Below are 23,968 nucleotides of genomic sequence, written 5' to 3' on the forward strand. Positions count from 1 at the left end.
GGGATATTGTAAATATTTTCTCATAATTCTGCTTTCCAAGAAGCATGAAGAAGATAGCCTATAAGCTGTGTTAATAACACCAGGGGGTCAAGTCCTGGGGAAAAAAGTGTGGGAACTCCTACCCAAGATCCACTCGCCCACCAAAAAAAAAATGATACGCTCATATGCACGAACGCTTCAAAAATGTAATTTTTCATCCAATTTTCGTATCGTGTGTATGAAGCTTAACTGTTAGTACATAAAAAACAATCCTCAATAAACATAAATATGGTAATTCTCTGAATAATCAGCATTCATTCAATTGTGCTTCCATGCAAATGTGAACATCATGTTCTGATCTTTGTTGGGGAATTTTATTTTGTATATATATATATAGAGTGTTTATGTGGTGAGTTTACACTTTTCATTGAACAGAGTTTAGATAACACAGGGTTAAACGGAAAGGTCATAAATGAACTGCACATTATCTGGACAGAATGCTTGGGGAGATAGTAATGTGTTCCTGCTTAGGAGATGTATGTTAGCTTGGGGGGCTGCAAACTCTGCAGGGCTCCAACACACACTCGCTGCTATTCCAACCCTTCACATATTTCCACATAAATTTCCCTCCTGGCATTAAACTTTGCCAGGTATTGTGCTCAGCTTACTATCCCAAACTGATGTTCCTCCCTCAGCTCACCTCTCTCCCTGCATGTGAACAGAATAGCTGTGCTCCTCCTCTGGGTTCTCTCATCATATGGCACTGAAGATAGAGGAAGGGGGATTCAGCGGGACACACAGAGCAAGTATGCAGGAGACGGGGGGGGGGGGGGAGATGAGGAGACAGAAAATCCGGAGGAGCCGGTGGGGAGGAGCGCATCACGAGAGGTCTGACTAAATACAATCTCTTAGCAGCAGGGTCCTGATCTACCCGTCAGCTAGATTGACAGGTAGATTGAAGCCGAAGCTGTCATGGGGCCCCCTACTGGCAATGCCTGAATGGTCAGGTGTGCGGCACTTACTATTGTGAGCTCTTTCGGCAGCTGCTGGTGTAGCACCTGCCACACAGCTCGCATACTTCAAAGTCTTGCAGGACATGGCTGCTAATGGGAACTGAGTTCCTGTTGTGGAAAAAGTACAGGAACTCCGTTCCCATGTGCTCCCGCAGGACTTGAGCCCTGAATAGAATGCAGTGAGGTGTAAAACCACAAGGGTTTACAATCCCTTTAAAGTGTAAACCCACTCTCGTCCTTTCTAAACCACTGCCATAGTGGCAGAGGCGTAACTAGAAACCTCAGGGCCCCGGTGCAAGAAATTAGGAAGGCCCCCCCCCCCCCCCCGAAAAGCATGATTTTGATACTATATTTTTTTCCACTGTACAACAAAGTAAAACATTTCTGTGCAACCTGTGTCCCCAGTGGAACCTGTGTCACCAGTGCAGTGGTGGTCCTGGAGAGGGGTGGTGGTACTGGAGGTGGGTGGCGGTGGTGGTACTGGAGGGGGGTGGCGGTGGTGCTACTGGAGGGGGATGGTGGTACTGGAGGGGGGCTGGTGGTGGTACTGGAGGTGGGTGGCGGTGGTGGTACTGGAGGGGATGGTGGTCCTGGAGAGGGGTGGTGGTACTGGAGGTGGGTGGCGTTGGTGGTACTGGAGGGGGATAGTGGTCCCGGAGAGGGGTGGTGGCGGTACTGGAGGGGGATGGTGGTCCTGGAGAGGGGTGGCGGTGGTACTGGAGGTTGGTGGCGGTGGTGGTACTGGAGGGGGATAGTGGTCCTGGAGGGGGATGGTGGTCCCGGAGAGGGGTGGTGGTGGTACTGGAGGGGGATGGTGGTCCTGGAGAGGGGTGGCGGTGGTACTGGAGGTTGGTGGCGGTGGTGGTACTGGAGGGGGATAGTGGTCCTGGAGGGGGATGGTGGTCCTGGAGAGGGGTGGTGGTGGTACTGAAGGTGGGTGGTGGTGGTACTGGAGGTTGGTGGCAGTGGTGGTACTGAAGGGGGGGTGGTGGTACTGGAGAGGGGTGGCGGTGGTACTGGAGGGGGATGGTAGTACTGGAGGTGGGTGGCGGTGGTACTGGAGGTGGGTGGTGGTGGTACTGGAGGAGGGTGGCGATGGTACTGGAGCGGCATGGTGGTCCTGGAGAGGGGTGGCGGTGGTACTGGAGGTGGGTGGCGGTGGTGGTACTAGAGGGTGAGTAGTGGTACTGGAGAGGCATGGTGGTCCTGGAGAGGGGTGGCGGTGGTACTGGAGGTGGGTGGCGGTGGTGGTACTAGAGGGTGGGTGGTGGTACTGGAGAGGCATGGTGGTCCTGGAGAGGGGTGGCGGTGGTACTGGAGGTGGGTGGCATGGTGGTGGTACTGGAGAGGGGGTGGCATGGTGGTGGTACTGGAGAGGGGGTGGCGGTGGTCCTGGAGGTGGGTGGCGGTGGTACTGAAGGTGGGTGGCACAGTGGTGGTGGTACTGGAGGAGGGGTGGCGGTGGTACTGAAGGTGGGTAGCACGGTGGTGGTGGTGGTACTGGAGGAGGGGTGGCGGTGGTACTGAAGGTGGGTAGCATGGTGGTGGTGGTGGTACTGGAGGAGGGGTGGCGGTGGTACTGGACATCAGGATCCCCAGATACCCCCCCTTAATTTAGGGTCCCCAGAGAGCCCCCCTTACTTTAGGGTCCCTAGACAGTCACCCCCCTTAAAGAGGTTTCTCTGTACCTTGCTGGACTCCGCCGTGCACCTTGGCCCCCAGCAGATCTCTGTACCCCCCCCGCACCTGGGGGGAGGCAGCGATCAGCAGCTCTATGATGTTGATGGGCGGCGGGATCTTCCTGAGTCTCTGCACACACTGGAGAGGAGTCAGCACGGCTGTGAGTGGAGAGCGTGTCTCATGTAAACAGCAGCACAGAAACACCGGCACTCGGGAGTGAAGTTTCATTTTCCCTTGTCCTCTCGCAAAACACACAGCTGATCCTGCTCCCCCTTCGGCCCCCCCTCCCCTCCTCTCCTCTCCTCTCCTGTGTTCTCCGCGGGAAATGTGAGCTTGTTAGCTTCACACCTGAATGCCCGCGGAGAACACAGGAGAGGAGAGGAGGGGAGGGGGGGCCGAAGGGGGAGCAGGATCAGCTGTGTGTTTTGCGAGAGGACGAGGGAAAATGAAACTTCACTCCCGAGTGCCGGTGTCTCTGTGCTGCTGTTTACATGAGACACGCTCTTCACTCACAGCCCTGTGAATAGCAACCACGCCGGGGCCCCCCCACAGTGATGGAATTCCAGGGCCCAGTCGCAACTCCGACTGTTGCGACCCTGATAATCCAGCCACTGCATAGTGGTTATCTAGACTACTCCTACTATTTCTCTGTGTGTCAGTTTTTATCTCACTGAAAAAAGATAAGAGGACTGCTCAGAGCTCAATTAACTCTTTGTGGCAAGACTGGGCACAGATGACATGAAATCCTATACTGTAAAAGGTGCAAGCCTTAATTAAAAAAAAAAAATGGGGTATATATCCACTTTAAAGCAACTGGGCAAGTAAAGAAAAAAGTTGTATTTTTTAAATTAAATATTCCTCTGTTACCCTGAACCCCTTATTAATCCTTAGTTTACTCTAATCAGCCCTAATTAGCTCCTTATACTACTCCATTCAGTTATAATTTTCCTGGTGGTCTTTTTATGTTTTTATTTTTTCTATTTTATTAATATTTATTAATATTTAAACTTTTTTTCTATTTTTGTTTGCTTTGTTCATTAATATTTTTACACATTTTACATATCTACATTTAAACGTATTACACTGAAAGAAGCGCAAAATTGAAAGAAACAAACTTAATTTGTAAATGTAGCGCTGGTATTTTTGCCATGTAATGTTGTACAATAGGCAATGATGTTAGATTAGTATTTAGGGGTAGGTAATAAAGGCCCAGCGTGGCCATTTTCTGTCTCTTTCTGCTGGGACGCGTGGCCTGCCTAATAGGATCTGTGGGAGTGCATTGGAAAAGCTATGCCTACCTTGAGCGGAGCAGCAACTACAGAGAGAGTCTCACCACAGTCTGCTGGAGAAGCAGTGTTATCCGACTGGAAGATCCAGAGCACCTGACGGAGCCAGACGGAGGTCCCAGTCATCTTGTGGAGTGGTGCAGCATTGCAGAGCTGACTGACAGCAGGACGGAGACCATCTGAGAGGAGGCATCCATCCATCTAGGCCTGGTGTGGTGAGAGGGATGTTGCCCAGAAATTAAATATCGCACTTCACACAGACTAGACTTACAGCATTGTTGAGACCTGTAGTCCCACGGAGCAGTTCTTTTAAGTTGAATTACACTCACATAGGCCTCAAAGCCTGATTTCATTACCAAGTGATGCTGGAAGTGCATTCCCAGGGAAGGAGTTCACAAATATATTGCACAATCGAAGTTACTGTTTTGTATTATTCCACACAACATTACTGTTTGAAAATCCTGCGGATTATAAATTCTGCAGTATAATGGCTAGCTGAAGAAAAGAAGACAAGAGACTCTATCCTTTACTGTAAGGCCTTACAGAGTTGCAATTACCCACCATAAACTGTAGGGGGAGTACTGAGTAATTATACATGCCTATATCATCCTGTTCAAATACTATGTAGCATATTACAGATTTTATAGTGTCTGCGCGGTGTCCTGGAAGTGAGAAAGTGCCCAGTGCTGAGGTTGTATTGCCTGAGCATTAGTCCCACTTGGAGATGCACCTACGGGAGCAATCCAGGTAGCTCTTGTGTGATAGTCATTCGCAACTATTTGCTTTCTTATTGTGTCAGAACTGTATGTCACTAAAGTTCTTATGTTAAATGTTCAAACCTGTTCCAGTAAACTTATATTTTGATTTAACAATCTATTGTGAGGTTTGTTCATTCTCCAGGCAGGTGTAGCAGTGTATGCCCAGGTGACAACACAGGTAAACTGCATATAAATTGTGACTATTCAATTCTTTTATTATTGGGTTTCACACTAAGCCCTTGTACACACGGTCGGAGATTCCGTCGGAATGTGTCCGATTGGAGCGGTTTGTCGGATATTCCGACTGTGTGTGGTATGCATTGGACTGTTTCCGTCGGAATATCCGTCGGACCAAATTTTCCAACTTGCTGGAAATATTTTCCGACAAACTGCTCCAATCGGACATACTCCGATCATGTGTAGCCTACTCCGACGGACAAGGTGCCACGCATGCTCACATTCAAATTCCGACACGGAAGAGCTCGCTCAGGTAAAACTACTGCTGGTAATCGATATAACACATTCGTCATGCTGCAATGTTAAAAATTCTTTCATGAAGCGCATTCTCTTGTTCTTTACAATGCTGCAAGAAGGAACTTCTTTTGATGCTCATAGTCACACACATTTCTCCCGAACGTATTTCCTGACTCTTTTTTAACCATTTCGGAAATACAATTTTGGATTTCGTCACATCTACACAATTTTAAATTTTGTTTATTCTTTTTTGGATGCATTTATTTTTTCCCTAAACATCTCCTTTTTTGTCAGTTTGCTAATTTCTCAATTTTTTAGGGTGTTTTTTGTGTGTTAACTTACCACAACAACATTATTGTATTTTTGATATTTTGTTTTTATTTTTTAATCTACAGGAGGTTGGTTAGTGTTGGTGCCCCTTGTTATTCATGTCACTTTTTTGGGGGGAAATGTACCTGCCTGCTCACAAATAAACTGGCCTTTGGAAGTAAAACACATATGCAAGTATTTCTTCAAACAAAAAATACCTTTATTTTGGTGTCAGTAACAGATAAAGAGGAAGGCAGCGATGTTGAAACTGGGGAAATTAGTGAAGCCTTTGGCCCCCAGGGCACACATCAACTATTTAAACGCAAAAATTGGTGGCCTGAGGAATACATATCTGAGGGAGAGAAGTCTGGTCCTGAAGTCCATGAAACCCGGAACAGCAGCAGATGACATCTATGTTCCCAGGCTGTGGTACTACAACAGGCTGCATCTTCTGTCAGACCAGACTGAACCCAGGTCATCACTCTCTGGTCTTCCTTCCATGCTTCCTTCCAGGCTGTGGCTGTGGTGCTGGAGGTGTGGCAGAAGGAGGAGGAGGAGGAGGAGCAGGGGCATGGGCCAAACCACACAAGTGTGTTTCTTGTGTCATTTGTCCCAACAGACCATTGTTGAGGGTGTGTATAATAACCTCCTCACACAAGAGCTATTGCCCCTGCTCCATTTTATCAAGCTTGCACGCAACCAAGGCGGCAAAGGCCTCTTGGTAGGTGGGTTTTGCTTGGAGGGCCGCAGAAGCCTCACCAATCAGCCTTAGGGCCGACTCCTCAACATTCCCCCCCTTTCTCGCCGTTTTGCGTGGAAGGCGGAGGGGAGGGACCTGGCATTCAGTGAGGCTCCTTTGGCCACCCACCGCCTGGCTGCCACTTACCCCCGCCTCCTCCTGGCTGCCACTTTCCACAGCCACCTCCTGGCTGCTGTATTCCACACCCTCCTGTTCCTGGCTGAGTTCTTCCTGTGTATAAAAAAGGGACATAGTTTGAGTTTTTGGTTCATCAAACACACACAATTTTCACATCAACACTGTTGCAAATTGTTAACCAATAGAAAAGACTATCATTCTGTGCCCAACATTTTTCTTTCTTGTCCCAAAGGTTTTGGCCACTACTGTCTATTGATATGTGAAACACTTTCAAAACTCAGCAATTAGTGAGCAAAAATCTAGTTAACATCATTCATTTTTACTCCCAAAATATGTACAACAATACTATACCTGGCTCAAGCTGGGCTCCCACAGTTCTTCCTGAGTGGAAGGCCCAGGTTGGGCGTCGGAAGACTCATCGTGTGTGGAACGGAGCATAGGACGCGTGGAAGGAAGAGTAGAGAGGGATTCTCTGACCTCAGCCTGGTCTGACAGAAAATTAATCCTGTCATAATACCACAGGGTGGGAACATAAACGTCATCTGCTGAAGCTCCAGATTGCATGGACTTCAGCACTTGGTCCTCTTCCTCATACATGTACTCCTGAGGCTACCAATTTTCTTTTTTAAATAGTTGACGTCTGCCCTGGGGACCACCGGCTTCACAAACTCAACCAGTTTCAACATTGCTGCCTGCCTCTTTTGTGGGTGTGTTGGTTGCCACAGGCAGAGCATGTCTCTGTATTTATCGATGAACAGAGGGAGGAAACTGTGATCATTGAAACCATCCATAATCTCTGCAAGACACAACACAAGACAAACCCTAATGTCAGGCTAAACTCCACTAATGCAGGCCTCAATCTAGAAGCAGTATAGCCTAGTGATGTACCAAATTCAACATTTTACCTTCGTTTGCACGTTCGTCGCGTCAGCTTCTCCCTCTGTTCACCGATCATACGGATGGCACACGCGTGTTGCGCTTTATATACAGTGCGCATGCGTGAAACTCTGCCCGCCCCTGACGTTCTTTCTAGACTATTACCCGCCCCTGACGTTCTTTCTAGACTATTCCCCGCCCCTTCGCTTCCGGCGCAGTGGGGAGAGCACATGGCGGAGAGAACGCAGGTGCGCACTAATAATAGTTCCACTAACGAGGAGGAGGGTGAGGAAAGCCCGGAGCCTGAAACGTCCCGATCCCGGAAGAGAAGATTTAAGGCCTCAAATATGTCTTTTGGAGAGATGTTGGAGATGGTGGACATATTGAACAGGACCAACTATGATGGGAAGTATGGACCTTACCCAAACTCAAATATCAGAAAGGCCAAGATCATGAATAAAGTTGTGAAGAGTCTTCATAAGAATTTTGGGGTACGCCGATCCAAGGATCAACTGAGGAAATGCTGGTCAGACCTGAAACTGAGGGAGCACAAGCAGTACATAAGGATCAAGCATGTTCTTGACAAAAGTAAGTAGTTGTCGTGTGTTCATATGATTATTATTGCTTGCATCCTGCTCCATATGCTTTGATTTCATGTTGTGCATTTTAAAATGGCCACTTTCAAGTTCATGGTTTCATTCGTTCGTAGGAAACATCGTTCTGCAGGTAAGTATTCGAGCTGAACACAGTGTCCCCAATAATGTTCTGACCTTGAAGCTCTGCCAAAAGAAACAATTGTGGGGACCAGGGACCCCACCCCTCCTAAAGAAGGCCAAATTCCAAAACCAGAAGCAGAGGAGCAGGAGGAGGAGGAGGAGGAGGAAGGAGAGATTGTTGAGGTTGGAGAAATTGTCACCACAACAGGTGAGTGTCGGAGAACACAGCTTCCGGTAAGCTCATCAATGTATCTCACCATATTTTTATTACATGGTGTGTTTTTTTGCTTTGTTTTGTAGGTGATGTGGAAGAAGATTCCCGTTTTACCAGTGAAAGTGCACAGATCCTGATTGGGGAGATAATGGGGTGCAATCGGGATTTGGAAAATATACAGCAAAACATCAATGATGTTAAAAATAAAATAAAGAACATCATTGATGTTTTGGGGAGAGTGTGAAACAGAAAAAAATAGATAGGGTTTTAGTTTTGCGATTTTAAAACACAACTTTTGTATTTATCGAAATTACAAATTTGAAAGATGCACAGAGTGTGTAAACATGTACTATCTCCCATCATGGGGGTTCAATGTACGTGTTTTGTGTAAAGTGGCTGAGATGAAGAGGTTGTAGCCCCAAAGCATGTACATTGATCCCCCATGATGGGAGATAGCACATGTTGACACACAGTGTGCATCTTCCAAATTTGGATTTTCCAGGGGTGACACCCCATGTGATGAAGGCAATATCAGCCCAGTTTGTACATACTCATGTCTGATATTGTCTTCACTTTTCAAAGTTGAACTTTGTAAGTTCCTGTGTTCTGTATTTTACGCTTTGATACATGCCTGTTTACACAAAAACACCAAGTAAACAAAAATTAGCTGAAAGTCTGTTTTTGATACACACAATTTCTTGTTTTGTTGTAAAAACATTTCTAAACGCACATGTGAATGTGCTTGGATTAAAAAGTTTAATTATCAACAATGTGTGGCTTCCTTTTTCATTGCGCCAAACATGTATTTGGAGTAAAATTTTAGTTTGCGGTGAGAATTGGTTTTATTTACTACAGGCAACTCCACTTTGCACTCCAAGTGCAGTTTCAGGTGTACTTTTGCAGTGCACTTGTAGTGCATAGTGGATGTGCCTTTAGTAAAAAAAAACACCCACAGTGATGTGTAAATTTGTACAATCATGCCATTTTCCTCTCATGGTGCTGAAAATTAGCACGATTGTGGTCATTAATGCACTACATACTAGACATGTGCATTAATTTTCGTCCGAATTTCAGCTATTTTCGTTTTCGTTTTGACAAACGATAACGAAAGCACAGAATCCGAAAAACGAAAGATCCGACATAAATAAATGCTTTATTTTGTTTTCATTGTTACAACAGTTCGATATAGAATAGGAGATTCGACGTGACTCTGACAATAACAATCTGTGTCTATAGAACCTGTGGTCGAATGTGCCTAACCTTACCTCTATTAGTCCGATTATATAGAGAAAATATTCGACAGAGAGAAAAGATTCTGCAAGTTACTGTCCTAAAAAGTGTTTGGGGACCCGGGTCCTGCCCCAGGGGACAGTGGAGACAGAAGATGGGGGGGCCGGGATCTGGTGGTCCCCTTGTTAAAGGGGGCTTCCAGATTCTGATAAGCCCCCCACCCGCAGACCCCAACAACCACCGGTCAGGGTTGTGGGGATGAGGCCCTTCTCCGCATCAACATGGGGACAAGGTGCTTTGAGGGGTCACAGACCCTCAAAGCATCCTCCCAATGTTGAGGGCATGTGGCCTGGTACGGTTCAGGAGGGAGGGGGGCGCTCTCTCGTCCCCCCCTCTTTTCCTGCGGCCTGCCAGGTTGCGTGCTCGGATAAAGGGTCTGGTATGGATTTTTAGGGGGACACCCACATCAATTTTTTTTTTAATTTGACGCGGGGTTCCCCTTAATATCCATACCAGACCTGAAGGGTCTGGTATGGATATTTAGGGGGAACCCCACGTCAAATTTTTTTTTAAATTTGACACAGGGTTCCCCTTAACCACTTCAGCTCCGGACCAATAAATACCTTAAGGACCAGAGGTCTTTTTGCAATTTCGCACTGCGCTGCTTTAACTGGTAATTGCGCGGTCATGCAATATTGCACCCAAACGAAATTTGCGTCCTTTTCTTCCCACAAATAGAGCTTTCTTTTGATGGTATTTGATTGCCTCTGCGATTTTTTTTTTTTGCGATATAAATGGAAAAAGAGCGAAAATTTTGAAAAAAAAAGATATTTTCTTCTTTTTGTTATAAGAAAAATCGAATAAACTAAATTTTAGTCATACATTGAGGGCAAAATTGATTCAGCCACATGTCTTTAGTAAAAAAAATGTCAATAAGCGTATATTTTTTGGTTTGCGCAAAAGTTATAGCGTCTACAAACTAGAGTACATTTTCTGGAATTTACACAGCTTTTAATTTATGACTGCCGATCTCATTTCTTGAGGTGCTAAAATGGCAGGGCAGTACAAATCCCCCCCAAATGACCCCATTTTGGAAAGTAGACACCCCAAGGAAATTGCTGATGGGTATGTTGAGCCCATTGAATATTTATTTTTTTTGTCCTAAGGGATTGAATAATGACAAAAAAAAAAAAAAAAAAATTTTTTTTACAAAAAGTTGTCACTAAATGATATATTGCTCACACATGCCATGGTTATATGTGGAATTGCACCCCAAAATATATTCCGCTACTTCTCCCGAGTATGGGGATACCACATGTGTGGGACTTTTTGGGAGTCTAGTCGCGCACGGCACCCCGAAAACCAATCACCACCTTCAGGATTTCTAAGGGTGCAAATTTTTGATTTAACTCCTCACTACCTATCACAGTTTCGAAGGCCATAAAATGCCAAAATAGCACAAAACCCCCCAAAATGACCCCATTTTGGAAAGTAGACACCCCAAGCTATTTACTGAGAGGCATGTTGAGTCCATGGAATATTTTATATTTTGCCACAAGTTGCGGGACTATTACAAACTTTTTTTTTTTTGCACCAAGTTGTCACTAAATGATATATTGCTCACACATGCTATGGGCATATGTGAAATGACACCCCAAAATACATTCTGCTGCTTCTCCTGAGTACGGGGATACCACATGTGTGGGACTTTTTGGGAGTCTAGTCGCGCACGGCACCCCGAAAACCAATCACCACCTTCAGGATTTCTAAGGGTGCAAATTTTTGATTTAACTCCTCACTACCTATCACAGTTTCGAAGTCCATAAAATGCCAAAATAGCACAAAACCCCCCCAAATGACCCCATTTTGGAAAGTAGACACCCCAAGCTATTTACTGAGAGGCATGTTGAGTCCATGGAATATTTTATATTTTGCCAAAAGTTGCGGGAATATTACAAACTTTTTTTTTTTTTGCACAAAGTTGTCACTAAATGATATATTGCTCACACATGCTATGGGCAGAAGTCAAATTACACCCCAAAATAAATTCTGCTGCTTCTCCCGAGTACAGGGATACCACATGTGGGGGACTTTTTGGGAGCCTAGCCACGTACGGGACCCCGAAAACCAAGCACTGCCTTCCGGATTTGAATATAAAATGCTACCAAAAAACCTGTTAGCGATGGCAGGGATCAGGCCTGACTCTGCGATCGCTGCAGTTATGTGTTTAGTGTTTTGTAAGTGACAGTGATCGATCGATACTGCACTTGGGTGGGCTGGGCAGAGGGGCAAAACGCAGGTGCCAGCAGGTATTTGGGCTGATCCCGCTAACAATGCGTTTTTTTGGAACCCTAAACTGCTGGGGACGCTAGTATAGATCTGATCAGATCAGATATTGATCTGTTCAGATTCTATACCACTACGGGAGGTGTATGCTTTGTGTGTGGGTGTTAGCGGTACTGGCACTAACCTAGCGCTGCCTGGGGCGACGCAGACCCTGACCCTAAAACCTAATTGATATCACCCGCCGGGTGATCAGGGGGTTAAACCTTTATTGGGTAATAAATGGTGGGTGCCCTGATGCTATAAAAAACAAACTAACCAGAGTCACCCGTAACACTTATACGGTGATCAGTGGTGAAAGGGTTAACTAGGAGCAATCAGGGGGTTCAAATTTTTATTAGGTAGTATATGGGGGTCCCTGGCGCTATATAAAAACCTGACGGGGAACCTAAATAACTAACTGGCTAACCAGCGTCACCAGTGACACTTATACTGTGATCGCTGGTGAAAGGGGGTGAAAGGGTTAACTAGCAGCAATCAGGGGGTTAAAACCATTATTGGGTAGTATATTGGGGTACCTAGCGCTATAAAAACCTGGCGGTGAACCTAAAAAAATAACTAGCTACCTAGCGACACTAGCGACACTGATGCAGCGTTCAGAAAAATTATCGCTTAGTGACACTGGCAAAAGGGGGTGAAAGGGTTAACTAGCGGAAATCAGGGGGTTAAAACCATTATTGGGTAGTATATCGGGGTACCTAGCGCTATAAAAACCTGGCGGTGAACCTAAAAAAATAACTAGCTACCTAGCGACTGTAGCGACACTAATGCAGCGATCAGAAAAACGATCGCTTAGTGACACTGGCAAAAGGGGGTGAAAGGGTTAACTAGCGGCAATCAGGGGGTTAAAACCATTATTGGGTAGTATATCGGGGTACCTAGCGATATAAAAACCTGGCGGTGAACCTAAAAAAATAACTAGCTACCTAGCGACACATGCAGCGATCAGAAAAATGATCGCTTAGTGACACTGGCAAAAGGGGGTGAAAGGGTTAACTCTAGGGGCAATCAGGGGGTTAAATCTTTATTGGGGGGTGATAGGGGGCTACCCTGGACCTAACACTAACTGTCCTGACAGTTTTTACTGTCACAACTGACACTGAATGCATTGATCAGTAAAGAAATGATCAATGCAATCAGTGACACTGTGACTGGGGGGGGAGGGGGGGCAGGGGGCGATCGGGGGGGGGGCGATCGGGGGGGGGTTTGTGTGCCTGTGTGTACCTACATGTCAGTGTAGTGTTGGTGCACACTTACTTTCTGTCTTCTCCTCGTAGTCCGGTCAAAAAGACCGCCCCGAGGAGAATGACATCACTTCCTCCTTCCTGTGTAAACAATACACAGGGGAGGAAGCTTCTCATTGGCCAGGAGCGATCCAGAGGGGGTGGCCGAAAACCAACGGCCATCCCCTCATCACGGAGCGCTCCTGGACCGAATCGGACCGCCGTAACCAGCGGGAGGGGGTCCGATCGGACCCCCCACCCGCTGGAAGGCAATCACGTAGATGTACGTGATTGTGCCTGCCTGTGCCATTGTGCTGACGTACATTGGCAATACGGCGGTCCTGAAGTGGTTAATATCCATACCAGACCTGAAGGGCCTGGTAATTGAATTTTGGGACCCCCACGCTTTTTTATTTATTTATTTATTTTTTTATCAATGACTTTCAATGAGTGTTCTCTGTATTACGGAGCCGACAATTCATAATAGCTGCGAGTGATTTTAAAGGACTTTTTTTCCTGCATAAATGACACTTTGTGCAGGGACAGTTCTAAGCACCAGAAACATGCGCCCCTTCACAGGCATACTATAGACACCCCCCCCCCCCCCTACGAAATTTAAAGGAATATTACACTTTTATTGTTTCACTTTAATCATTATTAAAATCACTGCTCCCGAAAAAACATCCGTTTTTAAAACTTTTTTTGCATTGATACATGTCCCCTGGGGCAGGACCCGGGTCCCCAAACACTTTTTAGGACAGTAACTTGCAAATTAGCCTTTAAAATTAGCACTTGAGATTTCGAACGTTGGAGTCCCATAGACTTTAATAGGGTTCTAAAATTCTAAAAATAAAAGTATGCTAGATACTAGCTCCCTCTAATCTTCTTTATACATTCGACAGACACCATAAGCCTTCAAAGACAGATTCAACCGTAATTCATGTGGATTTTCGGACGAATGCAATTTTTGAACGAAAAATGAAATAAATAAAAACGAATTTCGGGAGTAACTAAATAAATACATTTTTCGGACGAAAACGAAATTCCGAAACGAAATATTTTACTCTGCACATGTCTACTACATACATTAGTTACCAAAAACAAGGTGTGTGTGTAGCAGACCCACAACATAATAAGCTTATCTGAAGAAGAGACTGTCCCTTCATCTCACTCAGAACTTGGGTTTGCACTGTTGTTGAAAAAGGCACAACTTGAAAAAACATAAATATACCTAGGAGACACCTAAAACCAAGCCAAGTAGTAAATTAAGGAGTTTCAAAGAAAAATTTATTTTGAAAATGCCTCTCAGATATTGTCTGGCATATCAATGGCCCCCCTACCCACAAAGTAGTCCATGTATTGTGATCTAACCTCACAGGCGCTTTGGGGGGGCAAGCCAGGATGAGCAGGTTCAAGGCCCGTGAGGTTTTCTTCATTTTCCAGCAAGTCTGCTTCTTGTTGGCCAACTGAGACCGCATAGTTTGCAGAACATTTTTTAAGAAAATTATGCAGAACACAGCACGCCAGCACTATGTGATTGTTTGTATTCCGCCATATGAATAGGCTGGTCTGGGGTGAGGGTCCTCATCGGGAAAGGCCGCATCAGATGGTTCGCCAGGGCAAACGCCTCATCCGCGACAAAGACGAACAGGAGTCCTTCCTGATTCTCCTCTGGGGGTGGCAAGCCCAGACTGCCACTCTGGAGACGCCAGTATAACTCTGTCTGTGCGAAGACTCCACCATACGACATCCGTACATTTTGCCCCACGTCCACATACAAAAACATGTTGCAAACACCACCGCCAACATCACAATACTATTAAACCCCTTGTAGTTAAAATAGTACGACCCCGAGTTGGGTGGTGGGACGATGCGGACGTGCTTCCCATCTATTGCTCCTCCACAATTGGGAAAGTCCCAACGACTGCCAAAGTGGGAGGCCACAGTCTGCCATTCCTGTGGCGTTGAAGGACACTGTGGAGTGAAACAAGAACCAAAATTAGTTTGACAAATCAACATTGCAAGCAGATTAGACACCAACATTTTTGGTCAAAATTAGTATAACATTTTGGAAACTGAGTATTTAAAGCCTAAAGCATAAGGTCCCCTTATGAGAGTCATCACCACCCCCATCCCTCCGTCATCCCCCACCCCCCCCCCCCAATCTGATGGGCCCTTGCTAAAAAATGAGGGGGGGATGTTTTGGACAGGTAACCCTCTCCACTTGATTAAGAGCTGAATGCCTAAATAATGTGTGATACTTTGGAAAGCCCCTCCTTAGTTACACTATTGGCAGCCCACCGGACAGGTAAGAAGTGTCATAATACCAAAAAGAAAACAAAATGGAAGCACATTTTGACATTCTGCTATTACATATCAAGATAATTAATAGGTGAAAAAACAAAATAAAAATAGCATTTGAAAGTATTGAGGCAGTCCCTTGCACTACATGCTTAGGTGAATTCATCCATAAATGTGATCATCAAAAAGGTAGAGATAGTGTGTAATGGGTTTGGTAAAGTCATCAGAGAGAGGATTGCTATCAGCTGAGCTAGCAGTTGGGGGGAGGGGGGTTCCTAATGAGTTTGGCACAACCCCAAAAATTTTAAAAAGTGACTCTGCATGAATTGAAGCACACACATCACATTTGTAGACTTTATAGGGGGTGTTTAGGGGAAAACAATACTATGTAGCTGACAAAAGACATTGGTAAGTGACTAGACTATAGTTTTATGAGCCAAGAAGAGCATGGTGGGGAAGTTAGTGAGGCAAATATGCCTGAGGACAAAGGGGCAGAGCATATGAATTAGAGCATATTGCAATGATGGTAATTAGGGAATGAGGAAAGAAATGCAAGACATTAGCAATCATGAAATACATAGAATGTGATGTTAAAGGATAAAACTTACCTTTATATAGTCCTTCTGCAGGACCTGAATAATGGCAGAACAGGTCTCTGAAATAATGATCCCCAGAGCCTGGGGGGAGATGCCTGTAGAGAACTTGAGGTCCTAAAGGCTTCTCCCTGTCGCCAAGTAGCGCAACGTGGCGATGAGCCTCTGCTCCGGAGTGATGGCTTGCCGCATGCAGGTATCCTGCCTGGTGATATAAGGGGTCAGCAAAGCCAGCAGATGGTGAAAAATGGGGTCCGTCATCCAGAGATAATTCCTGAAATCATCAGGATTATTCTCCCGGATCTCACGGAGCAAAGGCATGTGCGAGAACTGGTCACGCTGGCGCAATCAATTCTTGGTCCACAAACGCCTCCTCTCCCTGTTCATGGACCGGCTTGTGTCAAAGTAACAACCCCAACACGAAGCTCCTGCACAGCACAAACTCTACGATGAGTACGTAGACGAAACATGAAACGGTCGGCTCGTCAGAACGGACAACAGAAAGCACAGATAAACAGCAAGGCCTGAAAGAACGACCTGAATAGCAGATGCAAGCAGACAATAAGAAATGCCTTTCAAAGTGTACTATACCAAGATATAGTCCACAATGAGAAACAAATACTTACTGACTGCATGCACTGATTATCAGATACACACACACAAGCACAAACCGAAGAGCAGTAGTGATCTGAATCACTAATCTGAAAAGCGTGAATCGTCTCTCACCAAACTTCTACTAACACGAGATCAGCAGAAGGAGCCCAAAGGGTGCCGGACATGGTGCTGAACTTCCCTTTTCTAGGCCCGCCGTACATGGCTTACGTCACTGCGTTCTTGGCAACCGCAAATTCAGACAACTTGGTCCGACCGTGTGTATGCAACATCACTTCCGGACCGGGTCCGGAATGAATCCGTCGGAATAACTCAGACGGATTTGGTCGTCGGAATCTCCGATCATGTGTACAAGGGCTAACACTGTTACACAGCTGTGTCAAGTGGGTTGAGCCAAACCATTGGGGGTGGAAAGAGCAGAGTACAGGCCCAATAAATCACAAGCGGCTCCTTCGGGGGTAAGTGCTACATAAATAACTTTTCCATGCTTTGTACCAAAATAATAATTTTAGTGTTGATTTAAACAGGACAGATTACAAAATAAAATGCACACTTTGTATGCACAGTAACACTATTTATTTTTAAACTAACACTGCTGAAAAAAATAAAAAAAGCTCCTTTTGTTTAGTTTTATTACGTTTATATGTTTAACGATTGCGAAAAAAAAATCATTGTTGCAGGACAATATTCACAAAAAGAAAGCCTTGTTTGTCCTTAAAAACAAATACATGTATTACATTAAAAAACAATAGAAAAACTTCTGCGTTTCAATTTTTAGTATAATTTTTGAATATATGTATTGCATTGTTATCTTGAAGTGGTTGTAAACCCTCCAAAACAACTTTATCTCTTAGTAATCTACATAGCACAGGATCGCTGCTTATGAAAGTGTACTCACTGTGTTTGTTTGCATAGAAATCGTCATACAATCGCGATTGCCCAGTAGATATTTTCATTAACGGCACACTATCTCCCCTGCATGCCGTGACACTAGGAATGGCACAGAGGGAAGTCTCGCGATGCTGCTCTGAATATCTCATTCCTGCTTCTCCCCCAGGGAGGGAACCAGAACAGCACAGAGTGTGATTTGCTGTGATTAATGGCTTAGCTCAGTTGCCGTAGTAACGGCAAATGAGATAGAGGTTTGGTTTAGACTTGGACAGGAAAACAAAGTAAGGAGCGGAAATGACACCCACAAAAAAATCATTAAGTATTAGTTAAGATGGCGCAGCCAATACCAGGAAGAAACAAAATTGAAAAAAAGGCAAATAACGTATTTTAAAACCTCGTTTTTGTCATATTTAAATGTGTATGGCTTACTAATACATTGCAGGATCATTATATTAAAAAAATAAGAAAAAACGTACAGGGTTTACTTCCTCTTTAAAGCGGTAGTAAACGTGCACTTTTTTTTTTTAAATAAAAAAAACCGGAAAAGGCATAATGAGCTAGAATGCAGCGCATACTAGCTCATTAGGAAATACTTACCTTAGAACGAGGCGCTGGTATCTCACCCGATCTAAGCTGAGGGAGCTGACATGTTGCCTTGGTGTGTCTTCCGGGTATTGCGGCTCTGGTACTGTGAGTGGCCTAAGCTGCAATACGTCACTCCCAATGACGTGTGCGGGAGTCTTTTTCCCGGCAAGGTCTGGCAGTTCTGCCGGACCTTCAGCCGGGCCTTAACAGCGGATGCGCCGCATGACGTCAGTGGCTGCATGAAAAGTAAATTATATATATATTATTATATATATATTATTATATTATTATAGGCTTACCTGTAGGTAAACGTTAAAAAAAAGACTATACAACCACTTTAAGTAATGACAAAATTGTCGCCAAATAAACAGGTTCATAGTGCCTCCGTGGAATGGATCCCGCTTGCTCACCGGGGAATTGCTCCGCAGATCCCCGCTGAGCAGGCGGGTGACAGGTCCTGTCCTCTCCGCTGTGCAGAGTGGATACTGACACAGTCCCACTCTCCTCTATGGAGAAATCGAATGGAGACGGACCGCCTGTCCATTTTCATCCAATCGTATCTGATCCGCCAGACGGATAGAAAATAGGACCACCATCCGTCGGGATTTTGCAGGCAGGATCGGATTGGATAGCTGGTATCCGCTGCTCCAAACAAAGACTGCAAGGTCCGATCGGTCCCGAAAAACTGACAGGCGGACATGATCGGACAGCCCATGTAAGAGGGCCCTAAATTTAGTTGTACTACTTTAGCTTTAGCAATATGGGAAATATGTAAATGTATGATAATTATGGAGCTCAAACTATTAAAATTTGCTATACTAATTACTGTTAAGGGTAGTCTACACCAACTGGAGCATTTATGTTTAAGCATAGCCAGAAGAGATGTTAGAATCATTTTCAAATAGCCCTGTGTATTCTGTTAACTAAAAAAATATTTCACTTCTGGAATGTGAAATCAACATTTTTGGTTTCTATCCACTGAATACAATAGAACTATATTCATGATTGCTATATTTCTATATTTCCTTTTCAGGCCAGAGGACATAAAAAGCAAACCACCCAGACACAACTTGTATGTTCTTCAGGTAAAGGAAAGATACTGGTTGTGTATGATTAGAGCTTGATATACACAGGGGATATGTGCTTTCCTTTTTTAATGATAAGATTGTCAAGTTATTAGAAAAATATACAGAAGGAAGATATCTCACCTACATTTAACATTGTGTGTAGCACCCCCATGACCCCTGGAGACATGTAAGGCATCACTTAAAACAGGGTGGGATAGCATTTTCTAAAGGTTGAGTCTATACCTGAAAGGTGGGGGTGTTTAACAGCTAGGCGCCAATCACTTTAACAACTTGGTATCAGCTGCCACGCTTTAAGGGGCTTGCTATGCCGAGAGAACTAATGGCCATGGGACTGCTGTGATTGGCTGTCATGGCGGTCACTTGATCAGAAAACTCCCAATTGCAAGCAGCAATCGGGAGCTTTCCATGAGCTTTCACTGTGCTGGGTAAACCGAAGGAGTAAATGGACAATAAGCCTGGGCTGTTTACCATCCAACAAAACTAAATTTAGATATTTACCGCTGCTTAGGGCGGGTGGATACAAGTACATTTTTTTAGCTATGCTCTGGAGTACCAGGCTCCTGTTGTACAATTAGGGTTATATAGAAAACTGAATGCACTTTGGACAGAAACTAAAGACAAAAGTCCAAAATGTGCAAGCATGGTGTAATGGTTTAAAGGACAAGTTTGCCTTTTTAGAAAAACAAACAATGTACATATTTTTGCTGAAAAATATGTGCATTTATACTTTTTTCCTGCAGGAGCCTGGAAAGCATTGCACCCATGATCAGTGGATCCGGGTGCAATTTCAGACTTTTGCAGACAAGCCCTGCAGCTTTCAGCCAGAAACTTCATATGGGCTGTCAGTTTTAAATCTGCAGGGCTTGTGAATGAACTACAAGGACCCTCATCAGTACCTTCTCAGTTCATTTAGAACTTCAAGCTGTCAGTCGTGGTGGTTGATGGTACCTGTAGTTCATTAATTTACAGGAAACTGTAAATGAATGACATGGCTGTGTGGATGGAGCCCCGCACAGGCGGGCATGTTTTAGATTGGGACAATGGATGCAGGGAGAGGATCCCCCAGATGAAATCACACTGAGGGGGGATTGGAGTGACTGGTGGCAGGAGCTGGAACAGGATACATGTTGCACCCTAAATATGGGTGTATCTTTTAAAGGTGATCTTTAAATAGATTAAATAAAGTTGGAAATGTTGGCTGTTTTATACAAACTGATTTTGCTGTCATAGTTGGTCCAAATAAACTATTTAAAGTTAAATGAAACCTGAAGTTTGGCTTTAAACCCCACATGTACAGTAGATTGCAGTCTATTCAAGGCCGCTGCTAGCACTAGGCAAACTAGGCAGCTGCTTAGGGTGCCCTGTTGCCTAGGGCACCCGGCCACTGGTGTTCCCACGCTCTTCTCTCTGCAGCAAGCAACTAATGTGCCGTACACACGGGTGGAATTTCGACCAGCAAAAAAACAATGAGAGCTTTTCAATGTAAAATGTGTTCATGTGTATGCTCCATCGGAATTTCGCTGGCTGAATTTCTGCCAGCAAAAGATTGAGAGCAGGTTCTCAAATTCCGATCGTGTGTATGCAATTCCAGCATGCAAAAACTCACGCATGCTCAGATTCAACTACGAGACAGAAGCTATTGGCTACTGGCTATTGAACTTCCTTTTTCTAGTCCCGTCGTATGTGTTGTACGTCACCGCGTTCTGGATGGTCAGAATTTGGTGTGACCATGTGTATGCAAGACAGCTTGAGCGAAATCCCGTCGGAATTCTGTCGGGAAAACCATCAGAGCTTTTACTGACCAAAATTCCCATCGTGTGTACGGGGCATTAGTCTCAGCATCAGAAGGCAGCCGCTGCTCTGTTCGCACAGAGCGTCAAAAGCGCAGGTGCGGCAGAGGACTGTGTCTGTGTCCCGACTCCTGAATGAATAGAAGCAAGCAAACATTCATTGATGGGTGCTGGTAAGCTGCATTGATGGGCGCTGGTGAGGCTGTTTTGATGGGCACTGGTGAGGCTGCATTGATGGGTGCTCATAAGCTGCATTGATGGGCGCTGGTGAGGGTGCATTGATGGGCGCTGGTGAGGCTAGTGGCCCACTGGACTAACTTCAGTGTAACTAAATGTCTTCATACAGACCAGTGCTTAGTTAAAAATTTACTTCCAGCTTAATTTTTCTTTGTTATGGGCTAATTTTCTGCATGAGGACTGAGAAATGTAAAACCTGCATTGGCTGTGTTAAAGCACTCAGCTCTAATTTATACATCCTTTACAAAAACATAGAAACAGTGGAAGCCCATCTTGGATGTGGCATGATCTGGCACCCATAACATTTTGTTTAATACAGATGTACAAGTAGCTTTGACTTTGCGCCCATATCGGTGCACTGAGAAGATACGCAACAGCACTTACCCTAATATTTCTTCCATTTCTAGTTGTATGGACACCCTCAACTCTAAAAAAGCACACAAATATGACATTACTTTTTGTCAGTTATCTTCTTTTCCCAAAAATATCTTTGTTAATCAACACTATAAGTTAATAACAATAGGAGTAAAATCAAGAAATAGTATATACACATTCAAGCTGTCTCCTAGTTTATACTTTCTCGTTTTTTTTTTCTTTTTGCTAATACTACTTTCTTATCTTTATTTCTTACCAGATGAAAAAATTACATTTACTTTAAAAACTCCACTTAGGCTGGTTCCGGGCTCTGAATATGCCCACATCATTGTTTCAGGTAAGAACCAAATACTGTTATTTCATTTTGTAAATACATGTATATTTATTGATTTTCATATCCTTTTTTTGACAGGTGACCTTATGGTCAACCCAGTCAAAAATCTGGAAGATATAATTGCATTACCAGGCGGATGTGCGGAGCAGAGCATATCCAAATTTTCTAGATATGTTTCTGTCCTAGATTACCTACAGAGTATCAACGAACTCACACCTAAAACTAAAGAAGAGCTTCTGGAAAGACTAGTTGAAGGTAAGCCGGTCTTTAAAAACAGAAGGAAATTTGAGGGTAGTAGTGACTGGAAAGCTGCTCGGTTTCAAATGCCACTAATATGCAAAAGTCATATGTTTCAGACTCGAGTTGATTTACTAAAGGCAAATAGACTGCGCACTGTGCAAAGTGCAGTTGCTCTAGAGCTTATTAACCACTTCAGCTCCGGACCAATAAACACCTTAAGGACCAGAGGTCTTTTTGCAATTTCGCACTGCGCTGCTTTAACTGGTAATTGCGCGGTCATGCAATATTGCACCCAAACGAAATTTACGTCCTTTTCTTCCCACAAATAGAGCTTTCTTTTGATGGTATTTGATTGCCTCTGCGATTTTTTTTTTTTTTTTGCGATATAAATGGAAAAAGAGCGAAAATTTTGAAAAAAAAAGATATTTTCTTCTTTTTGTTATAAGAAAAATCGAATAAACTAAATTTTAGTCATACATTGAGGGCAAAATTTATTCAGCCACATGTCTTTAGTAAAAAAAATGTCAATAAGCGTATATTTTTTGGTTTGCGCAAAAGTTATAGCGTCTACAAACTAGAGTACATTTTCTGGAATTTACACAGCTTTTAATTTATGACTGCCGATCTCATTTCTTGAGGTGCTAAAATGGCAGGGCAGTACAAATCCCCCCCAAATGACCCCATTTTGGAAAGTAGACACCCCAAGGAAATTGCTGATGGGTATGTTGAGCCCATTGAATATTTTTTTTTTTTGTCCTAAGGGATTGAATAATGACAAAAAAAAAAAAAAAAATTTTTTACAAAAAGTTGTCACTAAATGATATATTGCTCACACATGCCATGGTTATATGTGGAATTGCACCCCAAAATATATTCCGCTACTTCTCCCGAGTATGGGGATACCACATGTGTGGGACTTTTTGGGAGTCTAGTCGCGCACGGCACCCCGAAAACCAATCACCACCTTCAGGATTTCTAAGGGTGCAAATTTTTGATTTAACTCCTCACTACCTATCACAGTTTCGAAGGCCATAAAATGCCAAGATAGCACAAAACCCCCCAAAATGACCCCATTTTGGAAAGTAGACACCCCAAGCTATTTACTAAGAGGCATGTTGAGTCCATGGAATATTTTATATTTTGCCACAAGTTGCGGGAATATTACAAACTTTTTTTTTTTTGCACCAAGTTGTCACTAAATGATATATTGCTCACACATGCTATGGGCATATGTGAAATGACACCACAAAATACATTCTGCTGCTTCTCCTGAGTACGGGGATACCACATGTGTGGGACTTTTTGGGAGTCTAGTCGTGCACGGCACCCCGAAAACCAATCACCACCTTCAGGATTTTTAAGGGTGCAAATTTTTGATTTAACTCCTCACTACCTATCACAGTTTCGAAGGCCATAAAATGCCAAAATAGCACAAAACCCCCCCAAATGACCCCATTTTGGAAAGTAGACACCCCAAGCTATTTACTGAGAGGCATGTTGAGTCCATGGAATATTTTATATTTTGCCAAAAGTTGCGGGAATATTACAAACTTTTTTTTTTTTGCACAAAGTTGTCACTAAATGATATATTGCTCACACATGCTATGGGCAGAAGTCAAATTACACCCCAAAATAAATTCTGCTGCTTCTCCCGAGTACGGGGATACCACATGTGGGGGACTTTTTGGGAGCCTAGCCACGTACGGGACCCCGAAAACCAAGCACTGCCTTCCGGATTTGAATATAAAATGCTACCAAAAAACCTGTTAGCGATGGCAGGGATCAGGCCTGACTCTGCGATCGCTGCAGTTATGTGTTTAGTGTTTTGTAAGTGACAGTGATTGATCGATACTGCACTTGGGTGGGCTGGGCAGAGGGGCAAAACGCAGGTGCTAGCAGGTATTTGGGCTGATCCCGCTAACAATGCGTTTTTTTGGAACCCTA

At 44.3% G+C, this 23,968-nt stretch overlaps 1 protein-coding gene across 3 annotated transcripts in view; it reads left to right on the top strand.

The window, feature by feature from the left end:
* Window positions 1–23,968, top strand: part of LOC143930661 (alpha-2-macroglobulin-like) — a 268,790-nt gene that overhangs the window by 176,993 nt on the left and 67,829 nt on the right. For all 3 annotated transcript variants that reach the window (XM_077455159.1, XM_077455160.1, XM_077455161.1), the window contains 3 exons: window positions 18,994–19,045; window positions 21,710–21,787; window positions 21,863–22,039. In XM_077455159.1, coding sequence (XP_077311285.1) covers window positions 18,994–19,045; window positions 21,710–21,787; window positions 21,863–22,039 — 307 coding nt within the window. The remainder of the gene's footprint in view (window positions 1–18,993; window positions 19,046–21,709; window positions 21,788–21,862; window positions 22,040–23,968) is intronic.

Source organism: Lithobates pipiens, unplaced genomic scaffold, assembly GCF_037356315.1.
Source record: "Lithobates pipiens isolate NorthernLeopardFrog02 unplaced genomic scaffold, aLitPip1_a1.2 Scaffold_25, whole genome shotgun sequence".
NCBI lineage: Eukaryota > Metazoa > Chordata > Amphibia > Anura > Ranidae > Lithobates > Lithobates pipiens.